The sequence below is a fragment of the Spodoptera frugiperda genome, chromosome 11 (assembly GCF_023101765.2).
Source record: "Spodoptera frugiperda isolate SF20-4 chromosome 11, AGI-APGP_CSIRO_Sfru_2.0, whole genome shotgun sequence".
Classification (NCBI taxonomy): domain Eukaryota; kingdom Metazoa; phylum Arthropoda; class Insecta; order Lepidoptera; family Noctuidae; genus Spodoptera; species Spodoptera frugiperda.
Window position 1 is genome coordinate 11,057,864 of NC_064222.1, and position 18,540 is coordinate 11,076,403.

Below are 18,540 nucleotides of genomic sequence, written 5' to 3' on the forward strand. Positions count from 1 at the left end.
GCAACTTGCTTTGCACTACCAACTTGTTGAGTTTGAGGTTCCATACTACAAGTATGCGCCCGATCCAGTTCTCGAAAACGGCCATATCACGTTGTACTGGGATCGATCTATCATCACTGACAGGACTATTGTAGCCAATAAACCTGATATAGTGGTGATAGACCGACAAGCGCGCCGCACGATGATAATCGATATCACCATCCCTCATGACGAGAACCTCGTGAAAGCTGAAAAAGATAAACAAATAAAATATCTTGACTTGGCTCACGAGGTTGTCGACATGTGGAATGTGGATTCGGCTATCGTTGTGCCGATAGTCGTGTCGGCCAACGGATTAATACCCAACAGCCTTGACAACCACCTTAGGAGGCTGGGGTTGGGCGGATGGATCAAGGGCCTGATGCAGAAGGCAGTACTCCTCGAAACGGCACGTATTGTGAGGAGGTTTCTGTCTCTGGAGCCCTAACCACCGGTGGCTTGGACCATGCTCCCGCTACTGGTCGGCTCCTATTTTTATATTTTTAAATAATATTTTATTTTGTATGTATACTATTTAAAAATGTAAATTTAGAGAATTTTAAATAAATATAAAGAAAACAATAATATCACAGATGAGATGACCTAATAGGTAGTTTACAGTACCTAACACCTATTTAGAAGTAAGTTAAAATAATCATCCTAACGGTTTACTTTTTGCAGTTTACATGGCCAAGGATTGTAGGAACCTCATAGCTGGCAATTCAACGAGTAAATGCAGAGGTAATGCTGCACAGTAGCTCAGGAATATTGTACCCAGCCAGTGGCACCCCTGCAATATTAAAATATTTCTTAAAATAATATATTACTACTTGAGTCCATTTGGAATCCATGAAGTTTATAGAACAGTTTAAGGCAGCAGGCAGCACCTAAGCAAATTCTGGTTTAGGCGTGATCCAGAGACTAGAATGGATATTTATTCTTACAATATCAAAGACAGCAGCTCGGTTAGTGTTGGTGCGCTGCGCCAGTAGTGTGAGGGAGATGAGCCAGTGGGTGAGGTAGATGGACAGAGACATGCGTCCCAGCAGCTCCCAGCCGCGCCACGATAGGAACTTCCACCAGACACCTAGAAAATACGACCATCAACATGTGCTCAGTAATTTGTTTTTTTGGCACAGCAGTTCATAATCTGATGTCGTACTTACTATCAATTTTATTGATGAACCCGTACATTGCAAAGGCAGTTAGCGCCATGAAGACAGGCCTGTCTACGGTCGCGTACAGAGCTACTACCAAGGGCCGGGTGACATCCTTCATCCAGTAGCCTCCAAGGACCCACAGAAACATACATGGGACGGATAGACGATATAATATTCTTAAGCACTGGAAAATAAAGGGCAACTCTTTAAACATTTTAGTTTATTGCATAAATATGGTACCTATTTTCTATCGTCCACTTACCCTACTCTGAGCTGGTTGGTATCCGTCTTCCTGGTGACAATGGTACAAGAAGGCTGCCAGTAGACCAATCAGCGCTGAAGGTAAACTGTCCCAGGGTGCGGAGTACAGCCATGTAAACGAACGCTCTCCAGGGAATTGTGTCCTCATTAACCTGGAGACACGAGTGAGAAAGTGTGGGTTCAGGCCAATATTAATAAATGTATGTCGTTAATAACTATTTTTAGAGAATAAATAAAGCATGTATCTATTCGGTTGTAAAGGATCTCCTTAATTGATATATTGAGTTATTGTAAACTTACTCCGGTATCATAAGCTGTACCATTGGTTTCAGTTGCCAGTTGTATATGATCGCGAAGTTCATCAACATTGACCCGAAAATACAGACAGTCAGGATCTTGACTGCCACTCGCGGCCACCTGCCCAGCAATAGGGTCAACACTGCGCAGACGATGTATAGTTGCATATCCACGGCGAGAAACCTGAGGAAAACACACCACAAATAATAAGTATAGGTAGAAAGAAGGGATGCCTCAGGGTTCGGTCTTGGACCCATCTTCGAATATATCAACATTGACCTTATGTAAAACTTTTTTAACGAGACCATCATTCATATTCATGGCCCTTACCAGGATCGGTAACAGAAATTAACCGCCTACTAGTCTTAAACATGTCCATAGTGAGTCGGACGGCGTCCAAACATATTGCAAGTTGCCATGACCATGGCTCCAGCTGGTAAATGTAGTCAGTACATTGTGATAACATCGAGATGTAAACAATCCGTTATTTATTACTGCAAGGGAAATGACGAGCGACGTGAATACAACATTACACATACTTACATATTTCAAGTTGAAGATAAACGACCATCACGGTGGCGATTTATATAAAAATAAAAGCAGAATTATTGCTCTCCTTGAATAAAATACTTTCATGCGAAACTTACCACGTGTGTATGAGACACCTGTCGTCGGGCTTTATAAAGTTGTTGGCAAACAGCACTTGGACCCACCACTTGTCTCTGCAGCGGGCTGCCTCGTCTTCCACCATCGGGCTCCACAGGGGCCCGTCACCACCGCGCGTCCACCAGGTAGTAGCCAAACCCAACACGAACATGTACAAAGGACATATCCTATGAATAAATAAATATAAAAAATCTTGTTACGTAAAACAATTGTCAAAAAGTTCTTAAACGGACGGATTAAGTACCTAGTTGCAGTAACAGTTGGTTTACCTGGCAATCCTATGCAGCAAGCATCGTGGGAACATCTTCAAGGAGAGCTGCTTCTTGGGGTTATCAGCGGCGTGGAGGAGCAGGTTGTATGCCAGCAAGAAACTGGACACCATGATGAAGGTCTGCACTATGGATGTCCCATTCTGCATGTAAGCTGACAGGATGTGATGACTACTCTGTCGGAGCAAATAATATTACAGTCATGTAAACGTGCACTGGCATCTGTAGGTTACAAACTATTGACTAGTATAAAGAGTTGCATACTTGTTCGAAAAACCGCGGGTTGTAGAGGTATGTGAGGTGGTAGGCGAGCACCGAGTGAGCCATCACCACCAGCACCAGCGTCAGCGCTCTGGAACACACGAGGTCTCGGTTAGGGTAGATGAATCAGTATATGTGATGCAAGATCGATTTGTGTTGATAGTAATATAAGGTACCTATTTAAATTTGATTTCTATAGTACGGAGAGTAATGGCAGTACGGTGACAATTCTTATGTAAATATAAAGATGTGAATACTAACTTCATCCCCTGTAGAGGCTTCAAAGCCGACAGTCTGGCATCCCCCCCATTGCTGTGGTTTACCGTCAACCGTCTCCAGTTGTCCACCACTGACCACGCCACAAGCTGCTTGATCACTATAAAAGGAAAAATATCAGTTCCTATTTCGCCAAATACACATCACACGTGTTTAAGAAAAAGAAGTCAACCATGCTATACCATCTACTTACACGTGCCATCCTTGCTTGCCATCAGATGGTATGTCGTGCCCACAATGTTGGCGAGCAGGAGCAAACCTGTCACGTACAGGAAGGTGAGGTCCCATCGGTCCACTGGCTGCGTGTTTCCAGCTATCCTACAGTACTGCAGCTCCGTCAGGTTAGTTTCCAGGCCGTATTGGTCTCTTGTCATGTGGTTCACGCATGCGCTGAAGTGTGCTCTTGGAGACGGGTCGCGAACGTGAGCACATGACGAAGGTAAGCACAGTCCTCGGTGGATGCGCGTGTGGTTGAACCGGTACCTGTCAGCGGACAGGTGCTGCAACGTATTTAATGGGATGCTCGCATTACATGTGAGATACAACTGAATTACAGAAAAAGTATTAAAGTGCCTACGCAATTAGCTTTAGCAATATAGTGCCACTGTATCTCGCACCAAATCTTTAAAAGTTATATAAATATATTCTAAGCATTACAAACATGCATGCTATTTCTTATGCATCAATGTACTGCACTTTTGATTACGAAACTCCAATAATTTCCGCACCATGTTTCGTAATAAGTGACGTATGTACCTGTATGACGCTGTAGAGCCGCTCATTCTGATGCGGCATGAGGTCGAAGGTCCCGAGGCAGTACCTCCCCCGCCTCGCTGCGCACTCCTCCCAGTCGTCCAGGTGGAACAGCCTCGGTAGATCGTAGTACTCCACATCTACAACATATAGGCTATCATCATCATCCACTAGAGAACAAAGGTCTCCTTTTTTAAGCTGTCTGTCAGCTGCCAGGCCAGAACTCTCACCACCAGATCTCTACTTGTCCACATTCAGATCATATCCGCAGAATGTTCTTACAAGTGTAATATTATCGAGTGCAGCCGTTGACACTGCTACCTGGCGCTGTTGTAAAACTTTTAGTTTTTACACCAGTTTTGCATGTAGTTTATATTAATAATAAGTTACACGTCATTTACAATATCTATTTATAGCTAGATAGAAAAAAGGCACGTTGTACCTTACAACGAACTGTTTTACAACTTTAGATGCAAAAACTTTTCTTAAAACGCTAAATCTATTTTGAACTGTAAACAAACATGTCAGTGCCAAAGGCAACAATATAAAAATGTCGACGAATATTAAAAAAAATGCTAATATTACAATATCCGGGAGCGTGTTCAGTACCTGCTGAATCGCATAGTTTGGCACGTACCAACGCACATACACGTCTCAATAGGTTCTATTGTTTCGTTGTACCTAATCTGTCAGTGTTTGTGACGTGGCCGTAGTATTGCACAGAGGTGGTCGTTACATGGTAGTAATGAGTAAAGGGAAACTATAAAGCATGGGCCGATAGACTATTGTGGACCACTAGCCGGTACACACTCATAGTTCAAAGTAAATTTAAAGTATCTATATATTAATACGTGATGCAAAAACTTTGGACCGCTTTTTACGAAAATTGCGCGGACGTAGGAGCATAAAATTTGGTACACTTATAGTTTATGTGTAGGATAAGTGCAAAACGCTAATATTTTTCAAAAATAATGCTTATAAAGTACATTAAATCAATAAATAAAACATTACACACACATGCATAGTATCTGATCGTATTTGACAAAACGTCAAAATCAATAGACATTGCGATGATATTCTGACGTCTCATATGAATAGAGTTTTATAAAAGAGTTTGTTTGAGTTTGAGTTAAATAAAAATTATTCTTGAACGTATGCTAAGTGGTATTGTAAATTAAATCGTATATGGTCGAATTTCGACCACTAGGCGACCACTAGTTTATTAAATTACATAATGACCCATTGTGGCTCATAGTGGGTGGCCAATGACCGCGCTATAGACGCAGTAATATAATAGACAATAATAAATTAATAATGCTATAAGCAATTTGCATTTCTTCCGTTTGCAATAAAATTTTGCGCCAAAGTATTGAATGATTCGTAAATTATGTCACAGAAATCGTTACTTAGGTAATAAAACGGTACTTGGATGTTTAATGAATTAGGTATTTAGTGTTGTATGAACCTGAACTTTGTACTAGTTCAGGAAGTTCAGAATGTGAATTTGATCACACGGTTGGCGCGGTGGCTGGCCAACTGGCTGCCGTGCAACCTGTAGCGGGTCCGATTTCCGTACGTAGCAACTGTTTATGTGATCCACAAATTATTGTTTCGGGTCTGGGTGTCATGTGAATTTGTATGTTTGTAACGGCACTCAAGACACAGGAGAAAAATGCAAATGTGGGCATGGTTTAAAAAAGTTAAATGTCCATGGGAAAATCATCATCACAAAACTTAGCATCTTTTTGAGGGAGAAAAATCAACAAATGTCTTTTCCGCCTTGGGCAAGGCGAGAGGGAGTGTCAGACTCTTACTGACTAAACGCCACCTCGTTCCTACTCCTGCTTAGCCCCGGTAACTCGTTGAATATTTATTAGTAAACTTACAAATAAAATAGGTAATGTGTAGGAAAGGAAATTTCGGATTACTTAGGTACTACCGCAATCGTAGTTTTGTTTAGTAAATCTAGATGCAGTTGCAACTTACCTGTGACGTGCAGAGCACTGACGGTGGATGTCACTGCTACTAGAATCCCCAGCGCGAACATAATCCTCAGTGCCGATCTGTTGTTATTTCCCAGCCTATTATTTATTTAATGAGTTAATTTTAATAAATGAATGTTTACAAAGGTTGATATGTAATCAATGTAACAGTGTCGTTATCAATACAAATGTATGGCAATTACTTTGGTAGGAGTTATTAAAGATCAGTAATCACATGAAGAATATAACGGACTGGCCGGCGGGGACTCGCGCCCTCTTTTATATAACGTGTGACCTCCGACTGCGCTGTCATCCGACGCGATGTGTAACTGCTTCGAGTCCTGTGCTAGTGTGCTCGTCCTTATTGACGCTGGTTTTTTAACTACTGAAGGGGAAAAATCAGCCAATGACGTCTCCCTCCGTGAGTGAGGCGAGAGAGAGTGTCAGACTCTTACTGACTAAAATCCACCCCGTTCCTACTCTTGCTTCGACCCGAAGCCCCGGTATCCTGCTAGGTAGTCCGCGGCTGCGGGTAGGGCAAAAGCCCTACCGGGCCATGTGTTCGTCTGTGATGTGAAGATTAATAGAATATTAACTATTGCATTCATTATCCTCGTTATGGGGTGGGGACGACTGAGTCATGACATAACAGAGAAGTAATGGAATCCAAGCCTTTGCCGTACTGAAAGAGAATTAAAAAACCCAATTATAAATTCTTGCTTGGGACTTCGAATCTGAGACTCTTGGTCGACAGTCGTGCTTGAGATAGTCGCGATCACTCGACTTACGACTCCAACTACTAGCGATGCAGCCTTTTCTCGAAATGTAAATGAGTAAACGATTTCAGAATTATTAGCACCTGGGTGTGTTTGTATCATGACGACGAAAACATGCTGGAAGAAAATTAAAAAAGTATTGAATACTCATCTGTACGTAGGTACTACATATACATAGGTACATGTAGGTCATGTGTCATGTTAGAATTAGCCTTATCTATAGTCCCTTGAAACTTAAAGGTCTTTTACTCAGTTATAATCGTAGAATTTTCCAAAAAAGCAACATGTCTGCCATGTCTAGGTACCTCATTGAATCCGGAATAGATAGGTTAACGTCAGTGCTGTATGGAATGTTCTACAAACATACAATATCATTAATTATACGCACACAAACACATGGACATGTATTGTAAACAACACGTAAATGTACAAAAAATTAATTTACAGCTACATACATAATATGTAGATAGATACTAATGATACTATGTACTACATGTCGTGTTTGTTTTTTTAACACTAGCAGATGTATCATCTGATGGTAAACAATCGCCGCCGCACATGCACGCTTGAAACACCAGAGGCTTTACAAGTGCGTTACCGGCCTTTTGAGGGTTAGGGATTTTTGGGTTGTTGAGGAATCGGGGATTGGGAAGATTAGGAAGGGGGGAATTGGGCCTCCGGTAACCTCACTCACACAACGAAACACAACGCAAGCGTCGTTTCCCGTGGCTTTTCGGTGAGCCCGGGGTATCACTGTGCGTGATGAGTTTGGTAGAAAATATTAATCAAACCTTTATAGTACCCTAATATTTGTCATCGGTGAAGACAAATACACATGGAGGACTTTGTGAAAGGTATTTGTCCACCAACATCTATTAATTCACCCGTGTTTAACATGCCATGAACCTTAGACGAGTTTGTCTACGATGTTGCATATTCATAACCTACCGTTAGTTTTATTAGGAAACGAAGGAGGAGAGTATCTGTCGTAATACTTGTATAGTCCTGAAGGTATGCGCAGTTCCTGTGCTCTGGACATGAACAACTGTATTGAATCTGCGTGTCTTGAGAGAGAGACAACCAACCAAACCAACAAATGTACAGTCAGCAAAGGTATTTAGTATGCAAATAAGAAAACAAAAATTGCTTTCGTGCAGAAACAGTAGCTATTGTTGTCTAAATTGTATGCTCTACAATAACACCATAAATCTTGTAAGGATTAAAAAAAAAAACGTTTCCCTACGTTAGGATTTTCTCCTGTGTCGAGGGTGCGTTTACAAACATACAAGTTCACATACACCTGACACCCAGACCCGAAACAACAATTTGTGGATCACACATTCGTGCATTTTTTGGGACCAGCCTGCCTCACCCTCCCGTACCGCTGCACCTCCTGTAAGCTAGGATCTACAGTAGATACAACCATGAAAACACCAGTACACTGACTAAATCAGAAGACAGTATTAGAGGAGAAGAAAAAGAAAACGATAGTTTCCACTTCCTGCTTTCCGCCTTTAGTTGCCAACTGGTTACTGTCTCTGACTGTTCCTACATCAAGCTGTACTGGAGGCTATACTTATAGGTATTGTCGGGTCTGCCGGCGCAACCTCCTAGTGTTCTGACTAGCTTCACCCATTCACATCCAAATCACACAAAAATGCGTTTCGTGCGGGGATCGATCCTACGCCGTTTGTCTAGTCTAGTCTCATAGTTAAACGGATTCGATCAATGGAAAACAACGCGTTCCAGAAACCTCTGTGCAACGTAAAAACTTGTTTGGTTCAGCTCAGTAGTAAGTAGTGATGGCGAGCGCGGTACTATGTGCCCGGTGGCGCAGTTCGCGACGGGCTCCGAGACTCGGACTGACGCAAACAAACAAAAACTCGACGTGAGATGACATCGTCACACAACATGTAACCGATTCCTTCGCGCTCTGATATAACTTGAAACTAAACTGACAATACTTGATGCTTTCTACAGAGCATTTAATATAATTTTAGTAGGCTTTTTCGAATAGGCGTAGGTACTGGAGTTTCTTGCTCGTTCTTCTCCATTCGAAGCTGTACTTTGGAGCGAGCACCTGGCTTCACTGACGGACAATTCAATTCGGCGTTACAAAAATGCGTACTTTAGGACTAATTGAAATAAATGCTTTGACTTTGGCTTTGCACCTATTAGATCATTCGGAGCTGTACCTAATTATTTAGTTAATTGTCCTGGTGAGTTACTGTGACACTTACGAATACAATGCAATGCAATGCCGTTCGTCTTTTGTAATAAAAAAGTTTTAAGACTGCCTGGTTGGCCGAGTGGCTGCAAGTGCGACTGCCGAACAAGGAGTCTCGGGATCGATTCCCGGGTCGGGCAAAGTATTGCTGGGCTTTTTTTGGTTTTTCAACAATGTCTCAGTAGGAACACGGAGTCTGGCAATGTGCCCGGTATATAGCAATAGGCTCACCACCTATTTCATGGGACTTACAACATAAATTATTAAAAATAGCATTACGTGCACTACTGCCTTCTCGTTCGGGGATAAAAGGCGTGACGATTAAAAAAAATAATTTAAAAGTTTCACTTTACTCTTATTTACTTGGGATCCGAAGTTAGGTATTTTATTTTTACTGGAATAGTAGGATCACCTAATGATAAGTGCAGCGCCGCCCATGGACACCACAGGAGATAGAGCCTATACTTTGTTCATCTTTTATATTTAGGTTTTCAATCGGACCTACTATCCAGACATTGTGACGTTACAGATCACGAGGTTGTTCTGTTTGCCTAAAAGCGGGTACTTTGGATAAAGGAATTAGAAATGAAACGTTCCATTATACTCAGGGAATTTATTTCTGCACAGCTCGCAGTGTACACGTTGTGACGTTAGTACGGAGCCGGCCGCTCCCGGCACTAGGCCGTCGTGTTATTTGACGGCGACGTCGAGTTGTACGGGGTCCCGTTCACCGAGGTCATGTTGACCGGGGATGAAGCAGGATCGGGTGACACCGAGGTGACGTTAACTGGTGACGAGGTCGAGTTGACCGGGGATGAAGCAGGATCGGGTGACACCGAGGTGACGTTAACTGGTGACGAGGTCGAGTTGACCGGGGATGAAGCAGGATCGGGTGACACCGAGGTGACGTTAACTGGTGACGAGGTCATGTTGACCGGGGATGAAGCAGGATCGGGTGACACCGAGGTGACGTTAACTGGTGACGAGGTCGAGTTGACCGGGGATGAAGCAGGATCGGGTGACACCGAGGTGACGTTAACTGGTGACGAGGTCGAGTTGACCGGGGATGAAGCAGGATCGGGTGACACCGAGGTGACGTTAACTGGTGACGAGGTCGAGTTGACCGGGGATGAAGCAGGATCGGGTGACACCGAGGTGACGTTAACTGGTGGCGCTGACGTCATTTTAGTCAAAGAGGTATTGGTAATTGATGACTGTGGTGAGCTACTGCCATCCGGGCATTGAGAAGCAGATATCGGATCATAAGGTAGATCAGATTGGTATCCAATTTTCACGCCACCTGTAAAACTAACCCCGCACGGGGAATTTATCGCACCAAATCCTGTCGTGTAACCAATGCAGGCAATTACCTGAAATCAAAGAAATACGCGTACTATTATCTTCCAATAAACAACATGTTATTGCTCGTTCCTATATGGGGATGTAGAAACGAGCAATAACATGTTGTTTACATATATAGATATTATGGAGTATATCTCGGGCTCCGCCTTCTTGTTTGCACCTTTCGTATAGATTTTTTTTTAAAAATAGAGACGTTGCCCCACATTAGGATTTCCTCCTGTGTCGTGGGTGCGTTTACAAACATACAAGTTCACATGCACAGTACACCCAGACCCGGAACAACAATTTGTAGATCACACAAATAATTGCTCCGTGCGGGAATCGAACCCGCTACACGTTGCGCGGCAGCCAGTTTCCCAGCCACCGCGCCAACCGTGCAGTCCGTCAGATTGCTCGATAATAAACGCAGAATACTAACTGCCGCACTCAGAGACATTTAACGATTACTTAAACTATTCCTTAGTAACGATTTTGTATCGAAAACAATTGCTAAGGATTGGGTTCAGTATCCATTAAATGACTCTGAGTACGGCGGTAAGTATTTTTAACCGACCTCAAAATAAAGGAGGAGTCCTCAGTTTGACCTGTATGAATAATTATGTATGTATGTATGTTTGGCCGCGATTGGTTTAATATACATATGTACATCAAATATTATAACTGATTTAAAATAAGAGGAGCTGTGTCAGTGGCGTAGCGTGAGTCTCGGCCGCCTGGGGCGGAAGACAATTTTGCCGCCCCCTTATTTAGGTATTTTAATTTAATGTATACTACACATTACATACATTCATAATAGAGAACTTTTCGGCGAGAACAGTCATGAATCAGAGCACTCCCCGTGGTATAGGCGATATAATGTACAACGAAGCTACATCTCTACGCATTGCCAAAGTGTCAAGTCGGTTTTAAATTTCCTGCCACTCAACAATCCGATTCGCACGCCGCTTAACGCGGTCCAGAGGATGAACCTGGTACTAGGGTGCCCCCGCCCGCAGATGAGACTAGTATTCCATATGGGGCCGAACCTGCGCCTTATATAGAAGCAGGCGATGGGCTGGAGTGAAATACTGCCTTGATCTGTTGAGCACACCAAGCTTTTTCGAGGATAATATTTAGCCTTATCCTCTAGATGGCCACGGACGTCGCTCGAAATGTTGATGCCAAGTATCCCAATTCTAATACCGGGCTAAACACCTGTGTCTTAGTAGGGTTAAACTGGAACAAATTAAGTTCACCCCAATCTGAGATTCTCCGCAAAGAAGTCTCGATTTCAGACACAAGTCTGTTTCGGTTCTCGATGACGTTTTCCCGAGAAATGTTAGCGCGGCCAGTATAATAGGCATCACCTGTACTGTCATCCGCATAACAATGAATGCTGCTGATTTGCAACATATCATTGATATGGAGGAGTAACAAGGTAGGTGATAGCACGCAGCCTTGAGGGACACCTGCGTTTACAGACAGAGAGTCGGAGCATTCCCCGTCGACAACGACCTTAATGCTTCTGTCTGCAAGGAAGCAGTAGACCCATTCGCACAATTTCTCGGGAAGACCATAGCAAGAAAGCTTCGAAAGAAGCGCTTTATGCCAAACCCGGTCGAAGGCTTTCGCCACGTCCAAGCTAACTACCAACGCTTCCCCCTTAGATTCGATCGTCTGTGCCCAACGGTGTGTCAGGTAAACCAGAAGATCTCCAGCCCATCGACCTTTACGAAAACCGTATTGTTGGTCACTGAGTAGCTGGTGATCCTCTAGGTACCGCAACAGCGGGCAGTTAATAATGGATTCCATTATTTTCGAGGAGAGGAAGTTATGGCTATCGGTCTGTAGTTGGACGGATTTGTTCTATCGCCTTTTTAGGGTTCCGTAACCAAATGGTAAAAAAACGGAACCCTTATAGATTCGTCATGTCTGTCTGTCTGTCTGTCCGTCCGTCCGTCCGTCCGTCCGTATGTCACAGCCATTTATTTCCGAAACTGTTGGGCCTACAATGCCTACATAGTTGAAACTTTGAAGGTTGATTTCGGTAACCGCTATTCGAATTTTGAATAAAAATTAATATTTTTTTAAGAATTAATAGGGGGCACTCCATACTGAACTGATTCAAAAAAAATTTTCAGCTAACATATCCATAATGGGTGTCTATGGATAGGTCTTTAAAAAAGACATTAAGGTTCTTAAAACCATTTTTCGTCAAAATTAACCGTTTGAAAGTTAGACGCTTCTAAAGTGGAAAAATTAGTGTTCCCCCCCTCTAACTTTTAAAATAAGGAAGGAGAAAACAAAAATAAATATATGCTGTAGATTTCAATAGAAACTAACAACGAAAATTGGTTTGAACCAGATATCATTATTAGTTTTTAAGAAATAAAACATTTTCAAAAACCGCAAATATTACTTTGTCGTTCATACAAACAATTATGTAAAACATTCATAAAATAACTATGTAAACCCAAGTTATTTTACAATTTTTATATTATGTCATCTACTTGCTGTTACGGAATCCTTCATGGGCGAGTCCGACTCACACTTGGCCGGTTTTTGTTTAGGGATCGGATGGACCAAGGCCGTCTTCCATGATTTCGGGACTACGCCTAAAGAGTAAGCTCATTTTATTCGGTCCAAATTTGTACAGTCGACTCTATCTAAAGGTTCCCTCTATAGTCGTATTTTTAATTAGACGAAGTCAATTGACAATAGCTAATGTCAAATTGTAAAATAATGTTGCCACAATAAAAGTAATAGTGATGCTTTCAGATCTCATTCAATCAAATGAATGAACTATGAGTGTGAAATTCATTTCAAAATATAAAAGAATATTATTTCTATTTAACAATAAAATTGTATCAGTTTTTTGACGGCTTATTACAAAGCGCGGTGCGGCGAATACTGACAACACTGATCGACACCGAGCGCGTCGGTCGCCATTTTGTTTGTTATTCGGCTTCTAACCTCCGGTCTGATAGCACGTATATTTTTTCTGCGCTCACGTTGTTTTGTTATTGTTTTTGTTAAGTTTTTCGTTACGTTGTGTTTGTTATTTGTGTGATAGTGGTTACTATATTGTTTCGTACAGACAATATGGATCCTCAGCCAAGCACGTCAAGCCAAAGCTTGTCTCCGAGAAAAAAAAGACCACGGGTTGCTTTAAGCGTTACTGAAAAAGTGATGATACAGAACGTGTACAAACACGTATTTGAGGAGAAAGCTGCTACATTATTACCTTTCGAGACTCCTGAAAAACAGGAATGTGTTTCAAAAACAGCAGATATTTTGGGAATTGGTGTGACCTCGGTGTACAGCGTATTAAAAGAATACAAAGAAAATGAACAATTTAAGTCTCCAGAAAAACGTGGTCCGAAACATAATTTCAAAGACAAATTAGACGACTTCACTTTTACAGCTATAAGGCGAAAAGTGCATCAGTTTTTTTATGCTAATGAGCCACCCACCATTGCAAAGGTAACTTGAACTTTATTTCTTCTACTGCATTATATTTATGTCTACCATAACGTTCTTTGTAAAATCAAAGTATTAGATTGCATAAACTTTCTAACTCAAAAAAAAAATTATTACTTTACAGGTTCTGAAGGTTGTCAATGAAGACACCGACTTGCCCAATTTTTCTTGGAGTACGTTAAGAAAAATAATGAAACATTTAAATTTTAAATATGCCACCAAATCAAGGCAAAGTATTTTAATTGACCGACAAGACATTATTTTATGGCGCCAACGATACCTTCGACAAATTAAAGAGTATCGAAGAGAAGGAAGGTATATTTATTACCAAGATGAGACCTGGATCAACGAAGGTAATTATAATTTTCTGTTTTTACTACTTTAAATTGTACTTTCTGTAGGTTTTGTGGATTAGAAATAAAAACTCTTCCGACACTTAATAATTGTATCAGGTTAATGTTTTCGAAATTCCTATAATTAGTTACCGACACTGTATTTAACGGATTACACGTGTTTCTTATAAGACGATAAATTCTGATGTGTGAAAATAATATAGTGAAGTAGGAATAGTATTATGTGACGAACCACGCACATAAACGTGTACATGTATACACTTTCAATAATATTTTTTTCTCAATTTAAGGTCATGCACCAAAGAAGGCATGGATTGACCAGACAGTGCTATCGTCCCGCCAGGCCTTCTTAGATGGCTTGACCACTGGATTGAAACAGCCTTCGGGAAAGGGCAAACGTTTAATCATAGGCCATATAGGCGGAGAAGAAGGATTCGTAGAAGACAGCCTATTGATTTTTGAATCTGTAAAAAACAAAGACGATTACCACCAGGAAATGTATGCTGATGCCTTTGAGAAGTGGTTTAGTGAAGTCTTGCCAAAATTAAAACCAAATTCAGTAGTGGTTATAGATAATGCCCCCTATCACTCCAGGAAACTCGAATCGTTTCCTACAATGTCCTGGACTAAGTCTAGAATTCAAGAGTGGCTAACGAGCAAAAATATATCATTTGAAACCACGATGATTAAAGCTACACTAATAGAAATTGTACGGCAACATAAACACCAACACGGTGAAAAGTTTGTTGTGGACGAGATGGCGGCGCAGCATGGTATAACCGTATTACGCCTGCCCCCATACCACTGTGAGCTCAACCCCATTGAGTTGGTATGGGCGCAGGCTAAAGGGTATGTGGCAAGGAAAAACAAAACATTTAAAATGCAGGAAGTGAAAAAACTTTTTGAAGAAGGACTTAACCTTGTCACAGCAGAAAAATGGAAAAGCTGCGTGTCCCACGTCATAAAAGAAGAAGAAAAAATGTACGGTCTCGACCACATAATTGACAACATTTCAGATAGATTTATTATTAATGTGACCGAAAGTGATAGTGACGATTTTGTATCGGAGGATGAAGATGAATAAAAATAAATGATTTTATAAGCAATGTTTTTATTTTTATATTTATCTCTAATGCAACTACATATAGGGCAGTTTCAAAAGTTGCAACGCAAAATAAATTCCTTAATGTTTAGGTAGATACTATGTATAGAAACATGGTCAACGAAAACCTATTGGTATGTATTCTGATTAAAATTCGTACCCCGTACCCGATATGGGCAGTTCGAATCACTAACTATACACTGGACAATTGAGGCAATTTCATTCATTTAATTGTTTTTTCAATCATTCACTATTTCGCAACACTATTTCTATTTCATCAAAAACTGACAACACAGTAAACGTCAATCGACTTCGTCTAATTAAAAATACGACTATAGGGGCAGGACCACTCGTTAAAGGTTCCATCCTCACTATCACTACTTTCTCCGATCTCTAGTTGCGAAAAAAATATAAAATGGTTGAAATATTTACAAAATATTTTTATTATTTATTGTTTAAAATTTGCCGCCCCCTAAAAAGTGCCGCCCGGGGCGGGCCGCCCCTGCCGCCCCCACTACGCTACGCCACTGAGCTGTGTGATATGTTTGTATATGTTTGTTCATTTTTACAAGTTTATTATCCCCAGAAGAAGAAGGGGTAGGCAGAGGTGCACATTACCGCACGTGATGCCGCTGTACAATGTACACCCACTTTTCATCATTTGTGTTATAATTCTTATGTATTACTGGGCACAAATCCAGATTCCGTGCTACTACTGAGAAATTTTCGAAAAACCGAAAAAGAGCCCAGTTTTACTTTGCCCGACCCGGAAATCGAATCCGTGACACCTTCGAATAAAACACATGTAAAAATACGTACGAATGCTGTGCTCGTCTGTAATCAATTGTAACATTTTATTGAATGTAATAATGTATACAATTGTTGGAGGGCCAATAAATATTAATAAATGAACATTTCAACACACAAATACTGATGGTATTCCAATATACAATATCGTATCGGAGCTGCGGACTACCTAGCGGGTTTACCGGGGCTCCGGCTCGAAAAGCAGGAGAAGGAACGGGGTGGTTTTTAGTCAGTAAGAGTCTGACACTCCCTCTCGCCTCGCCCAAGGCGGGAGAAGTCATAGGATGACTTTCCCCCCTCAAAAAAAAAGGGGCGATGTATACAATGTACTGTGCCTTATGGTATAATAGCTCGTAGCTCACTAGCTTCTGCCAGCGGCTGCGCCCGTGCGCTGATATATATGTGCCCTATGTCCAATCCAGACCGTAATCTACAGCTGTTCCCAATTTAATTTCGATCCGTTCACTCGTCTTGACGTGAAGGAGTAACAAACAAACAAACTTTCACATCTATACTATAATATTATAAAGCTGAAGAGTTTGTTTGTTTGATTGTTTGTTTGTTTGAACGCGCTAATCTCCAGAACTACTGGTCCGTTTTGAATAATTATTTTTGTGTTGAAAAGAGTATTTATCGAGGAAGGCTATGGGCTAAAAACATCATGCTATGACCAATAGGAGCCAAGCGGAGCGGGTGAAACCGCGCGAAAGTAGCTAGTTTATAATATTATAGTGGAATTCACAGTGATCACTTAGAGACAGTGAAATTATGTACTGAGTGTCTGTGGAACTCGTGATTCTTGAGATAGCAGTGTTGGGTTAAACAAAATATACTTACCAGTATCAGTGTAGCGGTCCTCATGGTGGCGGTGGTGGTGGTGAGCTGTGCCGGTGCTGCTGGGGCCGCGGTATATATACGGCGGGCTGCAGCTGAGCACACACGGCGGACACCACCGAGGTGCCCTCTGTCTTGTTTACTCCTCATCGAGTGACGTGCACCGCATTGCACACATTCAACATAATACTTAATTACGCATTATTTATAACAATAACTTATATTGTTTGTATGTGTCGACATACAAACAATAGTTAAGTTATTTATAAGGTCGACGTTTGGTCACTATTTCGCCTGGTAAGCCATGATGCGGCCTGCGATGGACCGCGTATGCTCATAAGCAACCTATTCACTCGGGCCTCGAAGACCCCCAGGTTATATATACTCTTCGGGAACCACTATTCCGTTTTGGTAGCGGCTCTCAGGTTAAAATACCCGGTTCAAGTATGCCCGGCACATCACTGGGTACTACTATAATAAAAACAAACTTATTTGAGCGCTCGATCCCTAGACACGATTGCTGAACGTTTGTCGAATGATTTTTTTATGGAACACTAGTACACACACTAAACGAGCAGACGTATCACCTGATGGTAAGCAATCTAGCACAGCTCCGGTAACCTCACTCACACAACGAAACACAAGGCAAGCGTTGTTTCACGTCATCACTCCGGTCGAGCCGGTCCATTCGTGCCGAAGCATGGCTCTCTCACACTTAGTGTTACACTTTCACGTCAAAACGGCTTAAGGGATCAGGATGAAATTTGGAACAGAGTTAGATTATGGTTTGGAATAACACAGGTTACATTTCATTCTACAGGAACGCGGGCGTGAATAATTATATTCTCCGCGCTCACGCCTGGAAACGATCGAAAGTGTCTGGGAATTAAAAAGTTTATACGGAAAGTAGCTTTACAAATAGTTAGACTTCAAAGGTCTGGGAGTGGACTGGTTCCGTCTGAAGTGTCCGGCAATAGACGAGGCGGTGTCTGATATGAGTGTCAGTTAAAATGTATGGATACTAAGCTTTATACTATTACTGAACCACAACTTTACTCACCGTTACTACCCGATATCTCCCAAAGCCATCGCGGCCCAGGTTCTATAGTCTGGGTTTGCATATACATACCTATATAGGGGACGCATTGGTAAAGTAGGAAGCGCCTGTCCACGCGGACGAAGTCGCGGGCAAAAGCTAGCCATTGAATAGGACTAAGGTTACAGGAAATTATAATTCACCACGTCTTCTTCATTACAACGAAATCAAACTTTATAACTTACAACATAATTCATCCACGGCCACGCACGATGGTAATATTTAAACGTTAACAAACATACAAGTTCACATACACATCCCACCCAGACCCGCATCAACCATTAGTGGGCCACTCCACCAACGGCAAGGCGCCACCCGTATATGGTTGATGTTCCACCAATTCACACGCAGCGATTTGCTTCGAGTTTTCTTGTAGGAACCGCTAAAGACTAGAACTCCTTGGTGGAGTCTGTGTTTCCTGAAAATAAAACAACCTGGGTATCTTCAAGTCCCGAGTGCACAGGTAGGCGTGCTTCATCGGCTCGGCCACATCATCACTCACCACCAGACGAGAGAGTGGCCAAACGCCATCCTATTAATTTAAAAAACAAAGCTTGCTCCGTGCGGGACTCGAACCTGCT

At 41.9% G+C, this 18,540-nt stretch overlaps 3 protein-coding genes across 3 annotated transcripts; 1 reads left to right on the forward strand and 2 right to left on the reverse strand.

The window, feature by feature from the left end:
• Positions 1-49: 49 nt before the first annotated feature.
• LOC118275012 (O-acyltransferase like protein) lies at positions 50-6,301 on the reverse strand. Its single transcript, XM_050697064.1, has 12 exons — positions 5,948-6,301; positions 3,965-4,101; positions 3,402-3,708; positions 3,194-3,308; positions 2,936-3,023; positions 2,672-2,847; positions 2,384-2,569; positions 1,740-1,919; positions 1,441-1,591; positions 1,185-1,362; positions 963-1,105; positions 50-808 (listed from the first exon to the last, which is right to left on the reverse strand). The coding sequence occupies exons 1-12, from the start codon at positions 6,006-6,008 to the stop codon at positions 701-703; spliced, it is 1,830 nt and encodes a 609-aa protein (XP_050553021.1). The 5' UTR covers positions 6,009-6,301; the 3' UTR covers positions 50-700.
• A 3,322-nt stretch (positions 6,302-9,623) lies between these two features.
• Positions 9,624-17,013, reverse strand: LOC126911248 (uncharacterized). Its single transcript, XM_050697125.1, has 2 exons — positions 16,867-17,013; positions 9,624-10,316 (listed from the first exon to the last, which is right to left on the reverse strand). The coding sequence occupies exons 1-2, from the start codon at positions 17,011-17,013 to the stop codon at positions 9,624-9,626; spliced, it is 840 nt and encodes a 279-aa protein (XP_050553082.1).
• LOC126911231 (uncharacterized) lies at positions 12,971-15,226 on the forward strand. The gene is made up of 3 exons (XM_050697081.1): positions 12,971-13,770; positions 13,892-14,120; positions 14,411-15,226. Exons 1-3 carry the CDS (start codon positions 13,390-13,392, stop codon positions 15,202-15,204), a joined length of 1,404 nt encoding a protein of 467 aa, XP_050553038.1. The 5' UTR covers positions 12,971-13,389; the 3' UTR covers positions 15,205-15,226.
• Positions 17,014-18,540: the final 1,527 nt, after the last annotated feature.

Bases quoted from the DNA above. Each gene is read 5' to 3' on its own strand.
- LOC118275012 (XM_050697064.1), bottom strand. From the start codon at position 6,008: ATGTTCGCGCTGGGGATTCTAGTAGCAGTGACATCCACCGTCAGTGCT. The intron at 3,024-3,193 runs GTTAGTATTCAC...CGTGTGTTCCAG, and splicing joins AAGCCTCTACAGGGGATGAA to AGCGCTGACGCTGGTGCTGG. The intron at 1,106-1,184 runs GTAAGTACGACA...CGTATTTTCTAG, and splicing joins GTTCATCAATAAAATTGATA to GTGTCTGGTGGAAGTTCCTA.
- LOC126911231 (XM_050697081.1), top strand. From the start codon at position 13,390: ATGGATCCTCAGCCAAGCACGTCAAGCCAAAGCTTGTCTCCGAGAAAA. The intron at 13,771-13,891 runs GTAACTTGAACT...ATTACTTTACAG, and splicing joins AGCCACCCACCATTGCAAAG to GTTCTGAAGGTTGTCAATGA. The intron at 14,121-14,410 runs GTAATTATAATT...TCTCAATTTAAG, and splicing joins TGAGACCTGGATCAACGAAG to GTCATGCACCAAAGAAGGCA.
- LOC126911248 (XM_050697125.1), bottom strand. From the start codon at position 17,013: ATGAGGAGTAAACAAGACAGAGGGCACCTCGGTGGTGTCCGCCGTGTG. The intron at 10,317-16,866 runs GTAAGTATATTT...CTTTGATTTCAG, and splicing joins GGACCGCTACACTGATACTG to GTAATTGCCTGCATTGGTTA.